The sequence below is a fragment of the Tachypleus tridentatus genome, chromosome 8 (genome assembly GCF_004210375.1).
Source record: "Tachypleus tridentatus isolate NWPU-2018 chromosome 8, ASM421037v1, whole genome shotgun sequence".
NCBI classification, from domain to species: Eukaryota; Metazoa; Arthropoda; class Merostomata; order Xiphosura; family Limulidae; genus Tachypleus; species Tachypleus tridentatus.
Window position 1 is genome coordinate 44,375,800 of NC_134832.1, and position 19,981 is coordinate 44,395,780.

The 19,981-nt window shown below is 34.8% G+C and overlaps 1 protein-coding gene across 3 annotated transcripts in view; it reads left to right on the forward strand.

Moving 5' to 3' along the window:
- The first annotated feature begins 15,206 nt into the window (after positions 1–15,206).
- The window catches only part of LOC143222320 (proto-oncogene tyrosine-protein kinase ROS-like), a 79,129-nt gene continuing 74,354 nt past the window's right edge, over positions 15,207–19,981 (forward strand). For 2 of the 3 annotated variants that reach the window (XM_076448686.1, XM_076448687.1), the window contains exon 1: positions 15,212–15,400. In XM_076448686.1, the coding sequence (XP_076304801.1) occupies positions 15,227–15,400 (174 nt within the window). In that variant the 5' untranslated portion in view covers positions 15,212–15,226. Of the gene's footprint in view, positions 15,401–19,981 lie in introns of all 3 variants that reach the window. The other variant, XM_076448688.1, reaches the window with a different exon arrangement.

Genomic DNA, 19,981 nt, shown 5'->3' on the forward strand with positions numbered 1-19,981 from the left:
ATGAGCATTACTGTTTTTTCAGAGAATCTATGTTACAATTTCTACAGAGTATCAATATTAGTGTTTATAGAGAGTATCAATTTTAGTGTTTCTGAAGAGTATTGATGTTAATGTTTGTACAGAATTGTATTGCTATTGCTTCTACAAAGTATCAATGCTAGTGTTTCTACAGTGTTAAGTTTTTAATCAGAGTATCATTGTTAGTGTTTGTACAGAGTTTCATTGTTATTGCTTCTACAGAGTATCATTGCTAGTACTTCAACAATAGAAAGTGTTTGGTTTCTATAGAGTATCAATGTTACTCTTTCTTGAGAGTACCAATATTAATTAATGTTTCTACATGGTATCAATGTTAATGTTTCTATAGAGAATTATTGTTAATTTTTCTACAGAGAATCAATATAAATATTTCTACATAGTATTAATGTTAGCGTTTCTATAGAGTATCAATGTTAGTGTTTCTACAGTATATCAATGTTAGTGTTTCCAGAGACTATCATTATTAGTATTTCTATCTAGTATCAATGTTAATGTTTCTACCTGGTATCAATGTTAATATTTTTCCAGAGTATCAATGTTAATATTTTTCCAGAGTATCAATGTTAATGTTTCTACAGAGTATCAATGTTAGTGTTTCTACAGAGTATCATTGTTAGTGTTTCACCAGAGTATCAGTGTTAGTGTTTCTTCAGAGTATCAATGTTAGTGTTTCTACAGAGTATCAATGTTAGTGTTTCTCCAGAGTATCAATGTTAGTGTTTCTCCAGAGTATCTATGTTAATGTTTCTACAGAGTATCAATGTTAGTGTTTCTACAGAGTATCATTGTTAGTGTTTCACCAGAGTATCAATGTTAGTGTTTCTCCAGAGTATCAATGTTAATGTTTCTACAGAGTATCAGTGTTAGTGTTTCTAGATAGTGTCAATGTTAATGTTTCTAAAGAGTGTTAGTGTTAATTTTTCATTCAGAGTATCAGTGTTAGTATCTCTACAGAGAATCAATGTTAGTGTTCTATAGAGTGTTAGTGTTTCTACAGAGTATCAATATTACTGTTTATAGATAGTATCAATGTTACTGTTTTTATAGAGTATTAATATTACTGTTTCTAGATAGTGTCAGTGTAATTTTTTCAGAGAATCAGTTTTACTGTTTCTACAGAGTATCAGTATTTGTGCTTCTCCAGAGTTTCAGTGTTAGTATTTCTACAGAGTATCAATGTTACTGTTTCTACAGAGTATCAATGGTACTGTTTCTACAGAGTATCAGTGTTAGTTTTTCTACAGAATATCACTATTAGTGATACTGTTAGTGTTTCTTTGGAGTATAAGTGTTACTGTTTTTTCAGAATGTCTGTGTTACTATTTCTACAGAGTATCAATATTAGTGTTTGTAAAGAGTTTCATTGCTATTGCTTCTACAGAGTATGAATGCTAGTGTTTCTACAGAGTATCAACCTTAGTGTTTCTACAGAGTATCAATGTTAATGTTTCCACAGGGTATCAATGTTACTATTTCTACAGTGTATCAGTGTTAGTGTTTGCGAAGAGTATCAGTATTAATATTTCTACAGTATCATTGCTGGTACTTCTACAAAGTGTTAGTGTTTCTATAGAGTATTATTGTTAATTTTTCTACAGGGTATCAATATAAATACTTCTACATAGTATCAATTTTAGTGTTTCTACATAGTATCAATGTTAGTGTTTCTACAGAGTATCAATGTTAGTGTTTCTACAGAGTATCAGTGTTGGTGTTTCTACAGAGTATCAATGTTAATATTTCTATAGAGTGTCAATGTTAGTGCTTCTCCAGAGTATCAATGTTAATATTTCTATAGAGTATCAATGTTAGTGTTTCTACAGAGTATCAATGTTTGTGTTTCTACAGAGTATCAGTGTTGGTGTTTCTACAGAGTATCAATCATATTGTTTCTACAGAGTATCAATGTTACTGTTTCTACAGAATAACAGTGTTAGTGTTTCAACCGAGTATCAATGTTATTGATACGGTGCCACATTACTTGGAGTCATATTTGTAAAATAATGAAACTTTACTCCAATATTGGAGGGAGGATAGGTTAACTTTGTTTGTACTTCTGCTAGTTCTGAACTCCTCTAGTATGTTAATTTTCATTCATTTAATCTAATATTATAATGGTATACAATATAAGGAATTATTTTAGTGCTCTTGATAACAATTAATATACCAAATTATTTGGTATAGACTGGCTCCTCAGAGGGGCACGGGTCAATTTTATCTTTTGAGGGCCCCCGGCTATAATAAAAATAAAACATTACGAAACAAAATAAGACAATCATTAGTTTAAAAGAAAAGTGAAACATAATGTGAATATTTTTATTTAACAAAGATTTAATAATATTATTTAACAAGTCGCAAAAATTAATAAATGTAAAAGCACGTGTCTAAATTGGAGGATCCCTTTGAGTTCATTGTGTAATTGGCCCTAGGAGTCTGACTGGAACATGTGCGTAAAATATACTCAAAATATAAAAAACTTATATACACCCTTGTGCAAATTAATTGAAACAAATGATCATTTTACAATATTTTCAGCATGGCGTACAGTATAGGGTCGCTGGACCCGCTGATTTCCTTTAATAGTCATTTTTCACACAGACGGCGTCATTAGCTGTGTTTTGCAGTATGGTCGATCTATTTTTTGGACATATGACGAAATTTTGAGGAATATTACGCCATTCGAAATTGCGTTAGAAGGGCAAGGAGACCAGTCAAAAAACAACTTCTTACCAACTCAATGAAGATAAAACGGTATAAATGGGGTCTGAAATACAAGAACTGGACGCAAGAACAATGGAGGAAGGTGTTATTCAGTGACGAGACTCATTTCTTCGTACAGGGTCAAAGAAGTCTTTATGTTCGCAGATCTCCAGGTGAGAAACTTCGAGAATCTCACATCAATCAGTTCGTAAAACATCCTTTTGAAGAAGATGTTTTGGGGCTTTTTCAACTACTATGGCGTCGGAGGCTTACATAGCGTAGAAGATATGATGCAAGGACCACAGTACATGGAAGTTTTGCAGAGAACAGTCGTTCCAGAATTGAAAAAAATTTCCAGATGGATCTGGTATTTTTCAGCAAGATCTGGCTCCGTGCCACACATCGAAACTTGTGAAGAATTTTATGAGTACAACGTGAATAAAGGTGCTGGACTGACCTGGAAACTCTCTGGACTTAAATTCTATTGAAAATCTTTGGGCGATTTGTAAAGAAAGACTTCGGGGAAAAGGCTGTACTACGAAAAATAAGCTAATTGAGGCCATAATTGAGGTATGGTACCGCGATCCAAAAATTAGTAAAGATTGCAGTCAACTCGTGGACACGATGCCAAAGCGGATTAATGATCTTCTGAAAAATAAAGGCGGTCATATCACGTATTAATTTGTGAGTAATTTTTGGATTATCAGAAATAAAACGCAAAAAATTGAAAAAAATCGTAATTTTCCGTCTTGTTTCAATTAATTCGCACAAGGGTGTACGATCCCTCATAGAATTTGCATGTCTAGCATGGATAACTACAGCGCCATAGCATACTAGTCCCTCGCTAGTACAGCGGTAAGTCTACGGATTTACAATGCTAAAATCAGGGGTTAGATTTCCTTTGGTGGACTGAGTAGATATTCTGATGTGGCTTTGCTATAAGAAAACACACACACCTACTAATTATTAAAAACTCAGTATTAACAGCAGCTTTTCGGATACCCAGAACTACAAATTAAAAAAAAAATTACATGCAGATACATCTCCATTGACAGTTATATATCAAATGATTAAGCTAGCCCTAAGTAATTTTCCCCTATTAATAGCTGTACTAGGTTTAATACCTATTGCTAGATAATTTTAATATTATATTAGGGTATTTTATATGTCAATATGCGCTTGTGAAGGAACTGTTTGTAAGTATAAAGATAGTATGGAAAACGAGACTAAAGAACTGACATTGTATAAACTACTTGGAAATCTATTTATGGATGTGGTTGCTGAAGAGATCAAAGTTTGTGTAAGAAATAGCACTGTCATGGAGGGAGAAGAGATCCAAATGAAATTTGACCTTCCCGGCTTGAACGTAACACAAATACCAATCAAGATCAACAACATATTATCGTCACAGTTAGGTTGTGTTGTAAATTATTTTTCTATTGTAATTTTTCTTTTAATTTTGTTGTCAAAGTTATTAATTTGTTCTGATATATTTGGAATCGTTCTTTCACATGGTCAGTAGATTTTTATATTTCTTGAAAACTTATAAATGAATCTCTTGATATGAGCTAAAGGGCAAACACAACTTAGATATGCAAATTATGCCATATGGTACCATACATACAGATCATTGACGAAGAAGACACTTCGTTATACATGTAGTAGAAGGTGGAATCAACATGTGGAATCATAAGTTCTTACACAGCGAGTATTTTTGATGGTGGGAAGCTATCTTTATACCCTATTGGCCAGTTTGTGGTTATCTCAAGAATAGCAACCCTGTTTGTATGGGATTTTGGTTTTCTGTTACTTGCCTGCTCTGTTAGGCTTAATAGAGCTAAGAACAGAAGTTATTAATAGTAGACTGTAAATATTTTCATAAAAATAACGATAAGCTAAAACAGTACTTTTTATTTGTTTCTACATTTGCAATGGGGATTGTGCATTCAGTGGAGAATCTCAACAGTCCAGTAAGAGAAAGATATGAACATGGAAATCAAGGCCTAAACGTTTGGCTGATAAACGAAACATATAAAAAGTGCAGCAGGCTCTACCAGTCATACATTGTGATAGGTTATTATAATATCAGGAGGATCAGAAGGAGTAGATATGTGCTTGTAAAACACTGAATTTCATAACATTTTACTTTTTCTCGAGAGGCAACTTACGGACACTGATGAATTCACATTCTTTCTGGTTTTTAGCATCATACTACATTCTGAACATGTACTGCTATGAACATTTGACAGTGGAAGTTCTCAGTGGAACAGTCACCATTGTAAGCTACAAGGCATTCAGATAACTCACTCGAAATTGCCCAAAAAATTCTGAATCGTCATTGTTTACATGAAATGTAACACAGTTCACCATGCTGAAGATTGGCGAGTCCCGCCTGACTTGTTCTACAAAATTACTTTATATTTAACAGTAGGATATTTCAATACAGATTAAAACATTAATGGTTTACATTTTACTCTCCACAGTATAGCGACTAACCTTGTATTTCTAAATATCAGTGTGTGAACAAGAAATGCTGAGTAACAAGGTGACATAAAACCCGCTATAGACTTTGCTTTTGCTATACCCACCTTGACTAATATCTATGTCTGCTCTGTCTGAAATAGGGGACATGATGTTGCGGTGTTTGTCTTCTGGGTGAAGACTGAAAGGCAAAGTGGTATACAACAATTCAGAAGTGTTAAACTTTTTCGAACCCTGAAACAGCTACTTTGATAATCAAATCAACAGCTGTTTTTTACAGAGAGTATCTTGTACTGTTGAACTAATAATAAGGCCTGGAAACATGTAGTAAAATCAAAACTGAGGCATGTTTGTCATGACTTATCCTTGGTAAGGATTGCATGGAATAAAACTTATTTTCTGTACAGGAAATCAGCTTCCAAAGCACGTGACATGTAATGAAATAAAATATACAACAAGGCCAATCTCACAAGCACTTTCAAACACTTAGACTGATACAAGAATCAAATACATGACAATGCCAATTATTTACTGTGACGACAGTGCCTCATTCCGTACGGCTATGTGAAAAACAGTGCTTGTATTGGTGTCTGCAAAAGCAATGAAAGTTATGCACACTGTTAAAGATTTCGACAGTCCAGCAAGAGAAAGAAATCAACAGGAAAGTTAAGCCTAACATCTAGATGGTAGATGATACGTTTAAAAATTATAGCAGTTACATTAATTAATGTGACTATGAGGTCATATAGGAGAAGCTCAAATTACAGCAATTCCTATTTGAGCTACAATTATGTACATATATGGAAACTATCTTTAGCTTTGACAATATATAAATAGCCATAAGTAACCTAAATTAGGAGCTCCAAGTCTGAATACTTTCATAATTTGTACCTTAAAGAAGCTGTTGAAGTTAGTGCTGGAGTATTAGTGTAGCTTGGCAACAGGTAGCATATGTAAATATGGATTGGTGCTTTTTGTCAAATCCTTATTGAAACCCAAGAAGGATTACTCTTATCTTAAAGGTCATTTTTTTGTATTAAAACAAGATTAGCAATATTCTTAAGAAGGCTCTAGCTAGAAGGCTTGCCCATTTGATTTATCCATTACTACAGGTTATTACATTGGAATGGAAACTTTGATCGATGCTGCTGAATTTGTAGCTGATACATGAGAAGGCTTTAAAGCTATTCATAACACCTTGGCAGTAACTTTAGACCTGGAAGATTCCTACAATAGAGTCCATCTGACCAATTCAGAAAAGTCCGTATAGTGTGAAGTGGATCATATCTTTACTTACTACTAAAAGATGCATCAAGAAACGTGAAGCCTGAATATCCATCAACACTGAACACTGATTTGTCTCAAGGACATGTTTCCTACTAGTTGTCTTCAACATCTACATCATAGACTTATCCCGCCTTAATAATACAAATAGATGCCCTGTGATAACCTTTGGTGATCATACTCTGCTATGCAACAGAGGCTGTAGCAAAGCTGAAATTGAAAGTAAGATGGAACCATCCCTTAGTATGAGCTTTTACACACATATTTTTGAACACCTGATAAAAGATCCCATATACCTAGAATTGTATTTAGTATACTTAAGTACTTAAACCAACGTATGATGTTATTAAAGGTGATATTTTGTCTTTAAATCTGAAACAAACATGATTACACTCTGCTTTTATCCAGAAACAACACATAAGTCTCTTTGTGCTTAAATTCTCGGAAAACGCTTGTGTGATTGTTTCTTTACTGCAGTGGCGGCGCCAGGATATTTTCGTTGGGGGGCTGAGGGGAGGTAAACAGTGAAGGGGCTTCCCAAAATGCCATCAATATGAAGTATAGATGGTAAATTATAATGTAAATACCAAGGTACATTTCAGAAAGGTGTGCTAGTTTTCATTGGAAACTCATATTCTGATTAATAATTCATTATTACAAATTAGAAATAATCTGTTTATGAAAATATGCGTATATATAAAAAAGGAAACTCACCTAAATTCCACTCAAGGTAACACATAATAATAAAGAAAATCAAGATTAGCTTAGATTGAACATTTAATATATCATTAAGAGTAAAACTACAAATCAAAAGAAATATAACATAAAGTCATAGTTTACGTAGCAGACACGAATTATCCCATGTGAAGTTAATATACTCTGAGGAAAAGTAAGGTTACTATCAGGCTAACTATCTTTCATTATGTTGTGTTTATAGTCAATATTACTTCAAAACAATGTGCCTGTTCTTGTGATTGGCATCAAATTTTGGATGACTGATACACAATGCAAAATGATCTCACAGAAGACACAACACCGGCTAAATGCTTCATAGTTTTGACCTATACATAATATACTTATACATGCATGCTATGTTTTACTTTTTAATAAAAGACAAGTGAAATTAATGGGCAAATACCTGTAAAACCTTTGGTTTATCAAGTGAAATCTCTGAGGATCTGTTGTAACTTGAAATCAACGTGGTCGTCTAATCTTCGTCAAAGCTCAAGGTAGAATGACATTACACAGGGAGCGGCAATACAGCGCATGAGTTTCAGTGCATTCAGTACGTTGCTATGGGACGCATGACACATACTTCCGTCTTAATGAAGACGTTAAGTTCTACAGATCTATGTCTCTTTGATGTTAATTGTTAAGCAACAACGACGATTGTGTTTTCCATATTTTAAGAATATATGTAGGTAACAATATTTGGGGGGCTGAGGGGGCTTGGCTCATTTTTGGCCTCAAGTCCCTCCCCCCCTTGGCGCCGTCACTGCTTCACTGGTATTGTATGTTTACCAGCATAAGGTAATATTACAGATATTGATACTTGTGACACACGATACACGACCTGTTACAACTTCTTATAAACATTCCTTTATGATTTTATCAACGACATCTACTGGAAAAGCATTCTTCTTGAGAAGTGTTTCATATTACTTAGTTCTTTGTGTAGATATTTAACTGTGTTGGTAATCGTATAAGCAGGTGGTTAGGGCACTTAATTCGTAATCTGAGAGTGGCGTGTTCGAATCCCTCTAGCACCAAACATGCTTGCCCTTTCAGCCATGAGAGCATTATAATGTGACGGTCATTCCCACTATTCACTGGTAATAGAGTATCCCAAAAATTGGCGGTGGGTGGTGATGACTAGCTGTCTTTCTTTTAGTCTTACACTTCTAAATTAGGGAAGGCTAGCGCAGATAGCCATTATGTAGCTTTGCGCAAAATTCAAAACCAACCAACAACAAACAAACAATTTTATAAGCTTGAAGAACCAAAATTCTAATTAAAGTTTCTTTAATAGTAACGTGATAAAACTACCAAAATGATAATGCAGACCTGTCCATCCACTTTCTCTGTACCTAGGGTGCCGAGTTCCCACGAGACATTCTATGTTATTAATGGTTATCATACTCACTAAGTAATAAATGAAATACAAATTTTTATTTACATTCTTCAGTAAAGTATTTCCAAAACTTATTTGAAAAACAAGTGAAAGATATAAACGAAAAGTTTGTTTCGGTTATTTCCATCAAAAAGCAGAATATTTTATCTATATATACTGTTTTAGTGTTCTTTCAGCTGAAATTACTACTCTTTTTTTATTGTTTGTTTTTGAATGATGGGCCATGAGAGTGGGCGAAAAAACTCGTTCGGAATTGTTTGTTTGTTTGTTATTAACCCCAACTCCCCCTTAGCTACGCCCCTGTACAGAAGCACTGACTTATAATTTACAGAAAAGGATTGTTTGTTTGTTTTTGAGTTTTGCGCAAAGCTACACGAGGGCCATCTGCGCTAGCCTTTCCTAATTTAGCAGTGTAAGACTAGAGGGAAGGCAGCTAGTCATCACCACCCACCGCCAACTCTTAGGCTACTCTTTTACCAACGAATAGTTGGATTGACCGTCACATTATAACGCCACCACGGTTGAAAGGGCAAGCATGTTTGGTGGGACGGGGATTCGAACCCCGCGGCCCTCAGATTACGAGTCGAACGCCTTAACCCACCTGGTCATGAACTTCATTCATTGCAAGAAGTAATTATTTATTTTATCTTTCTTTAGTTCTTATGTAAAACTAAAGTTACGTCATTCTATTTGATTTGATGAATATTATGAGAACGATAAAATTTCCATGTATGAGAAATTAACAATAACTGAATTGCACAATATTTGTATTCGTGTGATGTAAGTATTATTATCTAAACCTTAAAGTCACCAACACTAGATGGCGAAACTTGCTTTATTTATTGCTAGGAGAGTATGTAGTGTAAACTGTAAAATAAATCCGTGAGAACATCACTTCGCATATTTTTGTCTACTAGGGCTTTAGAGCAATCCTTGATTTAAAAACAAACAAACAACAACTATAAACTAACACGTGTAGGACTTTGGTTTAGATTAAAAAGTTCGTAATAAGTCATGTTTAATTAAGGAAAACTTTAATAGCTTATTTAACCTGTAGATAATTCAATAGGGAATGTATGTTTGAAATCATCCAACTTTTTATGTCGTATTTACGCACATAGATGCGGCCTGGCATGGCCGAGCGCGTTAAGGCATGCGCTCGTAATCTGAGGGTCGCGGGTTCGCATCCGAGTAGCGCTAAACATGCTCGCCCTCTCAGCCGTGGGGGCGTTATAATGTGACGGTCAATCCCACTTTTCGTAGGTAAAAGAGTAGCCCAAGAGTTGGCGGTGGGTGGTGATGACTAGCTGCCTTCCCTCTAGTCTTACACTGCTAAATTAGGGACGGCTAGCACAGATAGCCCTCGAGTAGCTTTGTGCGAAATTCCAAAAAAACAAACAAACGCACATAGATTTAAAAGATGTTTCAAGTTAAGGAGTTTCAGCTAGTTATTGTTGTTTTTTTGTGCACGTGTAGTGTACGGCATCCATCTTATACATTAACGAGATTCGTTTCTGTGATACTACACAACAATATGATTATATTTCACAGCTGTACTTGCAGCTAACAGTATCCATTTTCTTTGCTTTTACAAATTTCAAGAACACTTTCGGTGTTATGGGAATCAAGTCATTATCGTACGCTACTTCTAGTATAATTTTTAAGCACTTCAAATGTAATCACTTGCACCCATTCTGAGAAAACCTTGCGAAAAAAGGGAAATTCTACAGTCCATTCGTAGTTTTGTATCAGATGTCTTCAATGCATGTTTGTTTTGGTTTATTTTGAATTTCGCACAAAGCTACTCGAGGGCTATCTGCACTAGCCATCCCTAATTTGGCAGTGTTAGACTACAGGGAAGACAGCTAGTCATCACCACCCGCCGCCAACTTTTTGGCTACTCTTTTACCTACGAATAGTGGGACTGATCGTAACATTATAACACTCCTCCCCACGGTTAAGAGGACGAGTATGTTTGATGTGATGGAGATTCGAACCCACGACCCTCAGATTACGAATGAAGTGCTTTAACCACCTGGCCATGCCAGACCTTTCTATAATGTGAAAAAGATAAAGTCCAGTAAAACAAAAGTTATTCGACAGGTTTACGCTATGAATAATCTCACTTTAATCACGAAATCACTTTCAGTAACGAAGTATTTATTATATATCTGTATACATTTTTGCATGTGCGTTACGCTTAAATTTTAAGCCAGTTTTATGTTTATTGAAATACATGTGAATAAGTTGTACCTCGTTTCAAGTTTAATAACATATCGTACATCCTGTGTGTTTGTATGTGTGTTTTCTTATAGCAAAGTCACATCGGGCTATCGTATATCCTTTCCTTTCTTCTCTATTAGGTATTAAACATATTTTTATCGAACCATAGCAACATGTAATAAATTTTCAAAGTACGAGTTAATTATTTATGTATTGAAATTAAAATAGTTTTGCCTGTTTTTAAGCCTAAACTACATTGTGCCCATTAAAGGGATCGAAAACCTAGCGTTATAAGCCCTCAAGCTTACCTCCATGCCAAAATTGGCTCTAAAATTTTGCGTACACCTAATTTTATCTCTAATTTCATTTTACAAGACACGTGCAAAGGTAAAAGTAACAGTTTAGTTTTTATACTATGAATTACTCACTGAAATATGATAAAGAAACAACCGTAAGTTATAGAACATAGTTGTATTAGTGAGTTTACTGGTGTAAACAGAAGGCCACTCGATCTAAATTCTAAAGAATCTATAGAAACAACGGACGATAATTATTTTAATGTTAACGCCTTCCTTGTCATAGGTGTGTACATTGTATGTTCAGTATTTCTATTCTGAGGAAGGTCGAGAGTGATTTAATAGTTAATAAGGCCGAACTGTGCAGTTAAGGTTCCTTGGACCCCGGCATGGCCAGGTGGGTTAAGGTGTTCGACTCGTAGTCTGAGGGTCGCGGGTTCGAATCCCCATCGCACCAAACATTCTCGCCCTTTCAGCCGTGAGCGTCAATCCCACTATTCGTTGGTAAAAGAATAACGGTGGGTGGTAATGACTAGCTGTCTTTCCTCTAATCTTACACTGCCAAATTAAGGACGGCTAGCGCAGATAGCCCTCGAGTAGCTTTGTGCGAAATTCAAGACAAACAAACAATAAGTTTCCTTAGCTTAAGTTCAATTACAACAAAATAAAACGCTCTATCTCCGCTCTGAGAACGTGGGTACATTGTAAGAGTGTCGGTGATATTCCGTTTTTCGGAGTAACACGATTAGACCAAAACCTGGTGGTAGATGATGTTAATGAGCTGCCTTACCCATAGTTTAGGGCTCAGGCGGTTAGGGCGCTCGATTCGCAGTATATGGATCTAGGAATTTACATCCGAACGTTCTCATCTTTTCAATTATGGGAGTATTACAATGTGACGATCGATTCCACTAATTAATTAGAGTAACCTAAGTTTTGGCGATGGTTAGTATTAGCTTGCTGTCTTCCTTCTAGTATATAATCTCTAAACTAGAGACAGCTAGCTGAGATAGTTCTCGAACAGCTTTGTGAGAAATACGCAAACAAGCAGACAAATCTTTCTAGTTTATCTAGTGGCACAATGACATGTCTACGGACTGATAGTGCTTAAAAACGTGACTTCGATATTCTGCGTGGGCAGAGAACAAAGAGTTCTCTTTGTGGTTAATAAGAAACAAAGAACAACAATCACTTGAAAATTAGGGATAGCTAGTGCAATAGTCCACAGGACAACAATCTGTTTCTAGGGGCTGTGAATTAATTCTTATGAAGGTTTTCCAGCTGTATTTGGTTTGTAGGGCCTTTTTTCAATAAACGACATAGTAAACCAATCAAACTGGGTTTGCTATTTTGTCAAATTTCCCGAAGTTCCCCGGGAATACAAAATGCCTGGTTGCGAAAGGGTTAAGCGTCAACAACATTTACCCATAAAATTTAAATAATTTAGGAAAAGATAAATTATTTTCGAAAAACGTAAAGTTTCTTTGGAGTAATTTATATGCTTTAATCAAACAGATTAAATATGACAATATTAGCATACCACTATCAGAAATTTCGAAAAGACTAGTACATAAATGTAATCTTAACATAAAACATAGAGTCGTTTTTATACCTGATATGAAAATTAAACATATGTTAAGAAAATTATGTAATGAACACTTTCCTCATCAGGAAACATTTACAAAATAAAGTTAACAGCTCCCCAACCTTTTACTTAGGTAAAACAGGACGTAACTTGAACATGAGGTTAAAAGAACACCTTTCCAAGTCCATGAGCATATTAACAAAATGTTTCAGTACTAAAATGTGAAACAGATATTAACAGAAGAAAAATTAGAGAAGCTTTATTTATAACGTCAAATATTCCCGCAATTAACAAATACCTAGGTAAAACTCCATATGTTTCTCATCGTAGTTTCACCACACGTTCATAGGCGTCCGGGGGGGAGTGCTCCGAAGAATGAGAAACATATTTATATATTTGTTAAGCATATGTATGTGATTTTTTTCACTTTACAATTTCACACTACTTTACCCCTTCCCGGAAAATCGGTTGTTAATTAAGGCGGATTGTTAGATACAAGCATGAGTAACCACTGTCAGTTCTATAATTTAAAATACATTACCGTTAAAACTCGTGTAATTGAGAATGATCGCACCAGTAGCCCAAACGTCATACCTACAGGTTTGAATATATTTTCGGCCTTTCTTTTTTGTCAGTGTTTGCTTACTAACAGTCTTAAGGATTTTAAAGTATATTATAATCCAAAACAATATAGCTGAGTACAACTTCAAAACTTTCAAGCCTGTTGCGTTGCCACGTACTAGGTTTGTATTTTGTTGCGTTGTGTAGTGCCACGTACTAGGTTTGTATTTTAATTTAGTTTTTACTTACTTTCCATAAGGTTATATCAGTGTGTAAAGTTTCATTTTTAGACATAACATTCCGTTAAAAGTGGTATTCTCTTTAAATATTTTTTTTATTATTGTGGTTCAACAATCAGCTTGATTAATTATAACGCTAAAATATGGGGTTCGATTCTGGCGGTGGGCACAGTGCAGGCAATCAATTTCGCAGCTTTGCGCTTAAATGAACAAACTAAAACACATTCTAAAGCATGCCATTCCTTTCATTAGGTAAGAATACTAACAATTATAAGTGAAAGCACTAAAGGAGAATATAGTATGTTAACCACAACACGTGTACCATATCCAAGGCCGACGAGACCTTTCACCCAACACCACGACTCATTAGACCGGCTGACATACGACAGACATACTGGGTTAAAACCTTTCCTTTTTATGAGAGGTAAACTCTTTAAACTCTTTAGTTATTCATAGTTTAAGTTTTTCTTTCCTTAAGTAAAGGTAGTTACTCCCCTAAAAGAGAGGTTAAAATAGTATGAACTTGTAAATTTTAATACCCCTTAAAAAAAAGAGGAAAAATATTTAACTTTCCGATTGGTTTGTTTTGAATTTCGCGCAAAACTACACTAGAGCTATCTGCGCTAGCTGTCCCTAAATTAGCAGTGGGAATGCAACTAGTCATCACCATCCATCGCCAACTCTTGGACTACTCTTTTACCAAAAAATAATGGGATTGATTGTCACATTATAAAGCCCCTACGGATATGAGGGCGAGCATGTTTGGTGTGACGGGGATTCGAACCTGCGACCCTCCGGTTATGAATCGAGTACCTTAACCACCTGGCCATGCCGGGCCGCTAATGTTCCGAAAGCTAGTGAATCTTTTTTTTTTTTTTTTTTTGAGGGGAGAGAAAGAGGAGGATAATCAAATCGCACTTGGCATCTGTATTTTTACATCCTGTGTCATGGTCATACTTTTTTATGGTTTCAAACTTACCTTGGCCATTGAACACAAGATAATGTTATACACTGTACTACATAAATATGTCTGAATGGTACAGTCGCACACTTTTAAATCCTACTTTTCATTAGTCTGATAAATACTAAAAGGTAGGGAGATAACCGTTTGTAAAATATGCAGATTTATTTTTTCATAATAACAGTAAATGTTTATCTAGTATTTTTAGCGATATTTTGTGCTGCTAATTAAATATTAGTTATTGAATGAAATAAAAGCGCTGTAGCTAACATATATATCTACACGTCATAAGTTTTCAGAATGTAGGAAAAAACATCATGTTTTGAAATAATTGTATTGCGCAATTATAAACTAGGGATTGAAAAACTTGTATCTCAGAACGGCTGGTATGGGTATTAACACTTTTACTGATAAGCAGAGAACAACGTTTCGACCTTCCTAGGTCATCTTCAGGTTAACAAGTGACCTAGGAAACGTTATTCTCTGCTTCTCAATAAAAGTGTCAACACCCATACCAGCCGCTCTGAGATACATTTTTATTTCAAGTGGGTTTCTCGTCATCAAGAATTTAAAACTTATGTTTTTAATTGGGAAACCTTTCTTAAGTTGTTTATAAATAAATAAATACATATATATATATAACTTCTCCCATGCTATCCGTATCCTCATGAAGCCAGTTAACCAATGAGAAAAGTTGTTAATCTGACGTCACAATATTGCCGTACCATGCGTGCTTGTATACGCATTCCAGACGAACCGTATCATGGCGCAAGAAGGATATACACGATGATTCGCGCTCCACAAGGATTCTCTGTTTGTGTGATTTTTGTGTGTTTACTAACAGTAATTTATGGTGTAAACGTTGTGGAAAAATGTTCCAAGGGCTGCAGAGAAAGACTGGTAAGTAAAATAGTTTTTGTTATGTGTTATAGTCCATTTTTACAAGGACACTTGCGTTCTGACCAGAGTAGTTCGACTTCGTACGAAACGTTCCGATAAAGTGTCGACAGTGTGCTCACTTCTGAATCATTTATCTTTTAACACATGCCTCATCAGTGACGGCTGAATATTTCAACATATATCGAATAATGACTAGTGGTAAAATACAGAATATAATGGTTGAAGGTAAGAACCATTCATCATCAGGTGAGGTTATGAGGGTCGTAGTCTTAATAACAGTGGTCAGAATTTGTGTTGCATCAAAAAGTTTGCAGTCTCTATCGACACATAATGATTAATAGTCTGAAACGACAGTGAGCGATAAATAGAGGCAAATAGTGCAAATCAATTATTTGAATGTAATGTCAGGTAATCATTTTTTAAAAGCTGTCAAAACAGCAATAAAATCGTCCATCATATTTACAATAACTGCTCAATTGTAAACTGTATTCGTTTTGGTTTAGAGTGGAAGGAGGATGTTGCTCTTATAGATCATTTATTAAGTATAGACTTAAACACACACGTCTTGATCATTTGAAAAAACTAATAATAACTGTATTGAGAATTATACTTTCCTTTTAATTTAATATGTTTCTTTCCAACATAATGCGATAATTAGAGAGAAACAAATGCCATTGAAACGCTAATCAAGTAATTTTATTATCCAGAAAATAACATCATACAAGGCTAAGTGAGTGAAACTACATTCGTTCAAATTATGTGCTGAAGTTCGTCAGGAACGAATAAGGCCGCGTATGTCTCAAAAAATTACGAAAACTACTATTAAAAATAAATTAATATGGTCTACCGATTACGCAGTTGTGACGTAAGTGTTAGGTCTAGCATCTTTGAGGCTGAGCTGTGGTGTCAACGTTACTATACAAACTTAAATATAGAAAAGATGGTCTATTATGATACTAGTGTGAAGACTGAAAAATACAAAGACGTTAGAAAACATTTTCTCACTATCAGTTTTAAAACTGATTTGCATATTGTTTTGTAGCTACAATAATCAATATACTGTTTAAAGAATATGTAATTGTCGTTTTCATGTTTAGTTCCGTCGTATATCAGAAAACTAGTGTGTCTAGTAATTACAAAACCACTGACGACAAAAAATTAAACTTCTAGTATAATACATGTCTGTTGGTAATAATATTTTTCTAAAGTAAACTTGCACCTGCGGATCTATTGTATTCATGAAACTTATATTAATAAAGAATACAACGGTTTTGTTTATAGTTAAGCACATAGCTGCACTTTGGGCTACTTATACTGGGCCAGCAATGGGTATTGAAACCCGATTTTTATCGTTATAAGCCCACATACTTACCACTGTGCCACTTGGGGGCTAAAGCTTTTGTTACAGAATGCAAAATTATAACTTCACCAGGCGACATTTTGCTGAACATGTGAACAGTTGGTGGTCATTTCAACAGTCAGAACAATACATTATTTTTGGTCGGAATTATTGAAATTTATAGTCACATAGATAACACAGTGAAGGAATGTGAACAAACTTTTAATTTAATTGTAAACAAATATTACAAAATACGACAAATATTCAATTGGTATGTGATGTAGCAGAATATATATATTTCTAATGATCAAATTATCATATTTTTCACGTCTTTCAGACTTGTTATTATTGCAATGTATCAGAAGACAATAGTCTATTCATTATGAGTATTTTTTTTCTTCACACGGCCTGGTATGTCCAGGTGGTTAAGACACTCGACTCGTAATCCGAGGATCGCGGGTTCGAATCGCCTTCACACCAAACATGCTTGCCTTTTCAGTCGCTGGGACGTTATAATGTTACGCTCAATCCTACTATTCGTTGGTAAAAGAGTAGCTGCCTTTCCTCTAGTCTCACACTGCTAAATTAGGGACGGGTAGCGCCTTTGTAGCTGTGGACGGAATTAAATAAAAATAAACCATCTTCACACAAAATGTAAATCTTCGTAATTGTTTTTATGCAATACACAAAAACTAACAGGAAACAATCGTAACATCAGGGGATTGAATTTCAAACGTTGTCCTGGTTATTGATGGTAATTTCCCGGTGGGACAGTGATAAGTCTGAAAAGTTACATCACTAAAATCTGGGGTTCGATGGACGTTACAGGTATCCTAATGTCGCCTCGCTTTAAAACAAACAAACATTATTATTATGACCACTTGAACCTTATTGTCAGTTTCAATCCTTATCGATTGTTTAATCCTAGTTTCTTTCTATCCTGATGGTTTGTTTTCATTCTAAAGTTTTGTCCTAATCCACATTATTCGTTTCTATCCGGTTGTTTGGTTCCGTCTCAAAGTGTTTTCAAGCTTAATTAGCTCGATAGTTGACTGTTTGTAATTAAGCAAAGCTACATTGTCTATGCTCTGCCCACCAAAGGTATTGAAACCGGGTTTTCAGCGGTGCAAGTCCGTGGATATGCCGTTGTGCCACTGGGGGGCAGCTCGATAGGTTTTAATGTCTAAATCGTAATTTTTGTTATTTTTTAAAATATTGTTTCAATACTTGTTATTTTTTCCTTCGCCAGATGGGTTGTTTAGTTGTTTGCTGTAATCCCAGTGATATATACCCAAAATGTACGTATATATATATATATATATATATACTCTGATCATCTTTGTCTCACCGTGATAATTTGTCTTAACTGGATAGGAGGTTTTGATCCTAATGTTTCCAATAGATCGTGACAAACTGCTTCCTCACTGTTGTGTCCACGGTGATGGTTTGCTTTAGTTCTAATGGCTTGTTTCTATGCTCATGATTATATCCTGATGACTTTTCTTTATAAATATAAATAGGTTAATTTAACTTGTTTCGATGTCAATATAATTTGTTTTGATTTATTTAAAATTTATTTTTATTTCACTGCACTCTAGTTCAACATTAATAGATTGTTTTTATTGTTTGTTTTAATGGTAATACGGTTATTTCAATTCTGATGAGGTCTTCCATCATCCTGCTGCATTATGTCCTTATTGGAAGATTGTTTCTACTTTGATTGCTTGCATTGTGAAGTTTTGTTTTCATGACTTGTTGCAATTGTAATAAGATTAGTTCTAATCATAGTGATGTTTTACTTCATACTGATACACTGTTTCCTCACTGGTAAGTAGCTTCTATCTTGACTTTTTTTTTTTACATTGTGATGGTTTGTTTCATAATTGACGGTTTTTGGTTCCTGGTGATTTTTGATCTAATATTCCGTTTATCGACAGGGTATTTTGTTTCCAATATTCATGTACTTTATTCAGTTTTTATTTTAAAAATCATCATACTACATATGTTTTCAAAAAGACTCATTCTATTATGAGATCAACGTTTCTGTAGTTTTTGTATAGACATTCAGGTCATATACTGAATTGATACGACTTCTTAACTATAGATTTAACATGTAACATTGTAGCAAAGAATGGATATTTCCACTTTTTTTTCTCAAAAACTTGGCCTCTCTTACTTGCATGTGCTGTTTAAGTTCTGACTCTGAGTTCGTAATATATTTGTCTTTGCCTTGATATAAATATATATATAAACTATTATCTTAATTGGTACCTCTATGAACCTGGTCGTTGTAGGACTTGACTCACAATTTGGGGATCGCGGGTTAGAACCTTACCACCAAACATGCTTGCCATTTCAGCCGCTGGGGCGCTATAATGAAAGTATCAACCCATTATTTGTTCATAAAATGTAGTTCAAGAGTTGGCGGTGGGTAATGTAGACTAGCCGCCTTGTCTTTAGTCTATTAATTCTAAATTACGGATGGCTAACGCAAATGATTTATGAGTAGATTTGCGCGAAATTCAACAAACAAACAAAACCTAACTTCCGATCAGAGCAAGTAACGTACTTAGAACATAGCTAAAAATAAACTTAGTAATGGTTATAGTTAATTAGATAAGTATATATATATATTACTTTATTGCTTATAAAGACTAAGACACATTGTTTTATCAGTTGTGCGCTCTCACAATTTATGATAATTTCGGCCGTAAACCCAATAATATGGTACGAGGTTCAGCCAACTTAGGAGTTTAGGTTAGTTAGTTTTTTGTGATTAAGTGCAAAGTTACACAATGGTTTATCACTCCCGTGCTTACTGCGGGTATCTAAACGCGATTTTTTAATGTTATAAGCCTTCAGACTTACCGCTGAGACAATGGGGAAGGAGAGCAAAGTTAACTTCTTATATCAAACATTCTAAGCAATATTGTTAATGACAGTACCAATAAAGAAGTTGTGAAATAGTGTAAATATTCTTTCATCACGTGACCATAGATTACGAAAGTACAATACGTCAGGTCCGTAACTATACAAAAGGAGAGGTGCATTTTACCTTTGAAACTAAATTTGTTCTCACCAACTAGGAGAACGATTTTATCTATTTTAATTTGGTACATCGGTTTCCCTCTTTCGCTTTATGTTTATGGTAAAATTTATTTCCTTTTGCCAAACTCTAATTACAAACTAACAGTACACTTACATGTAAATCTATATGTGACTTTAAGAAATATCCTCATACA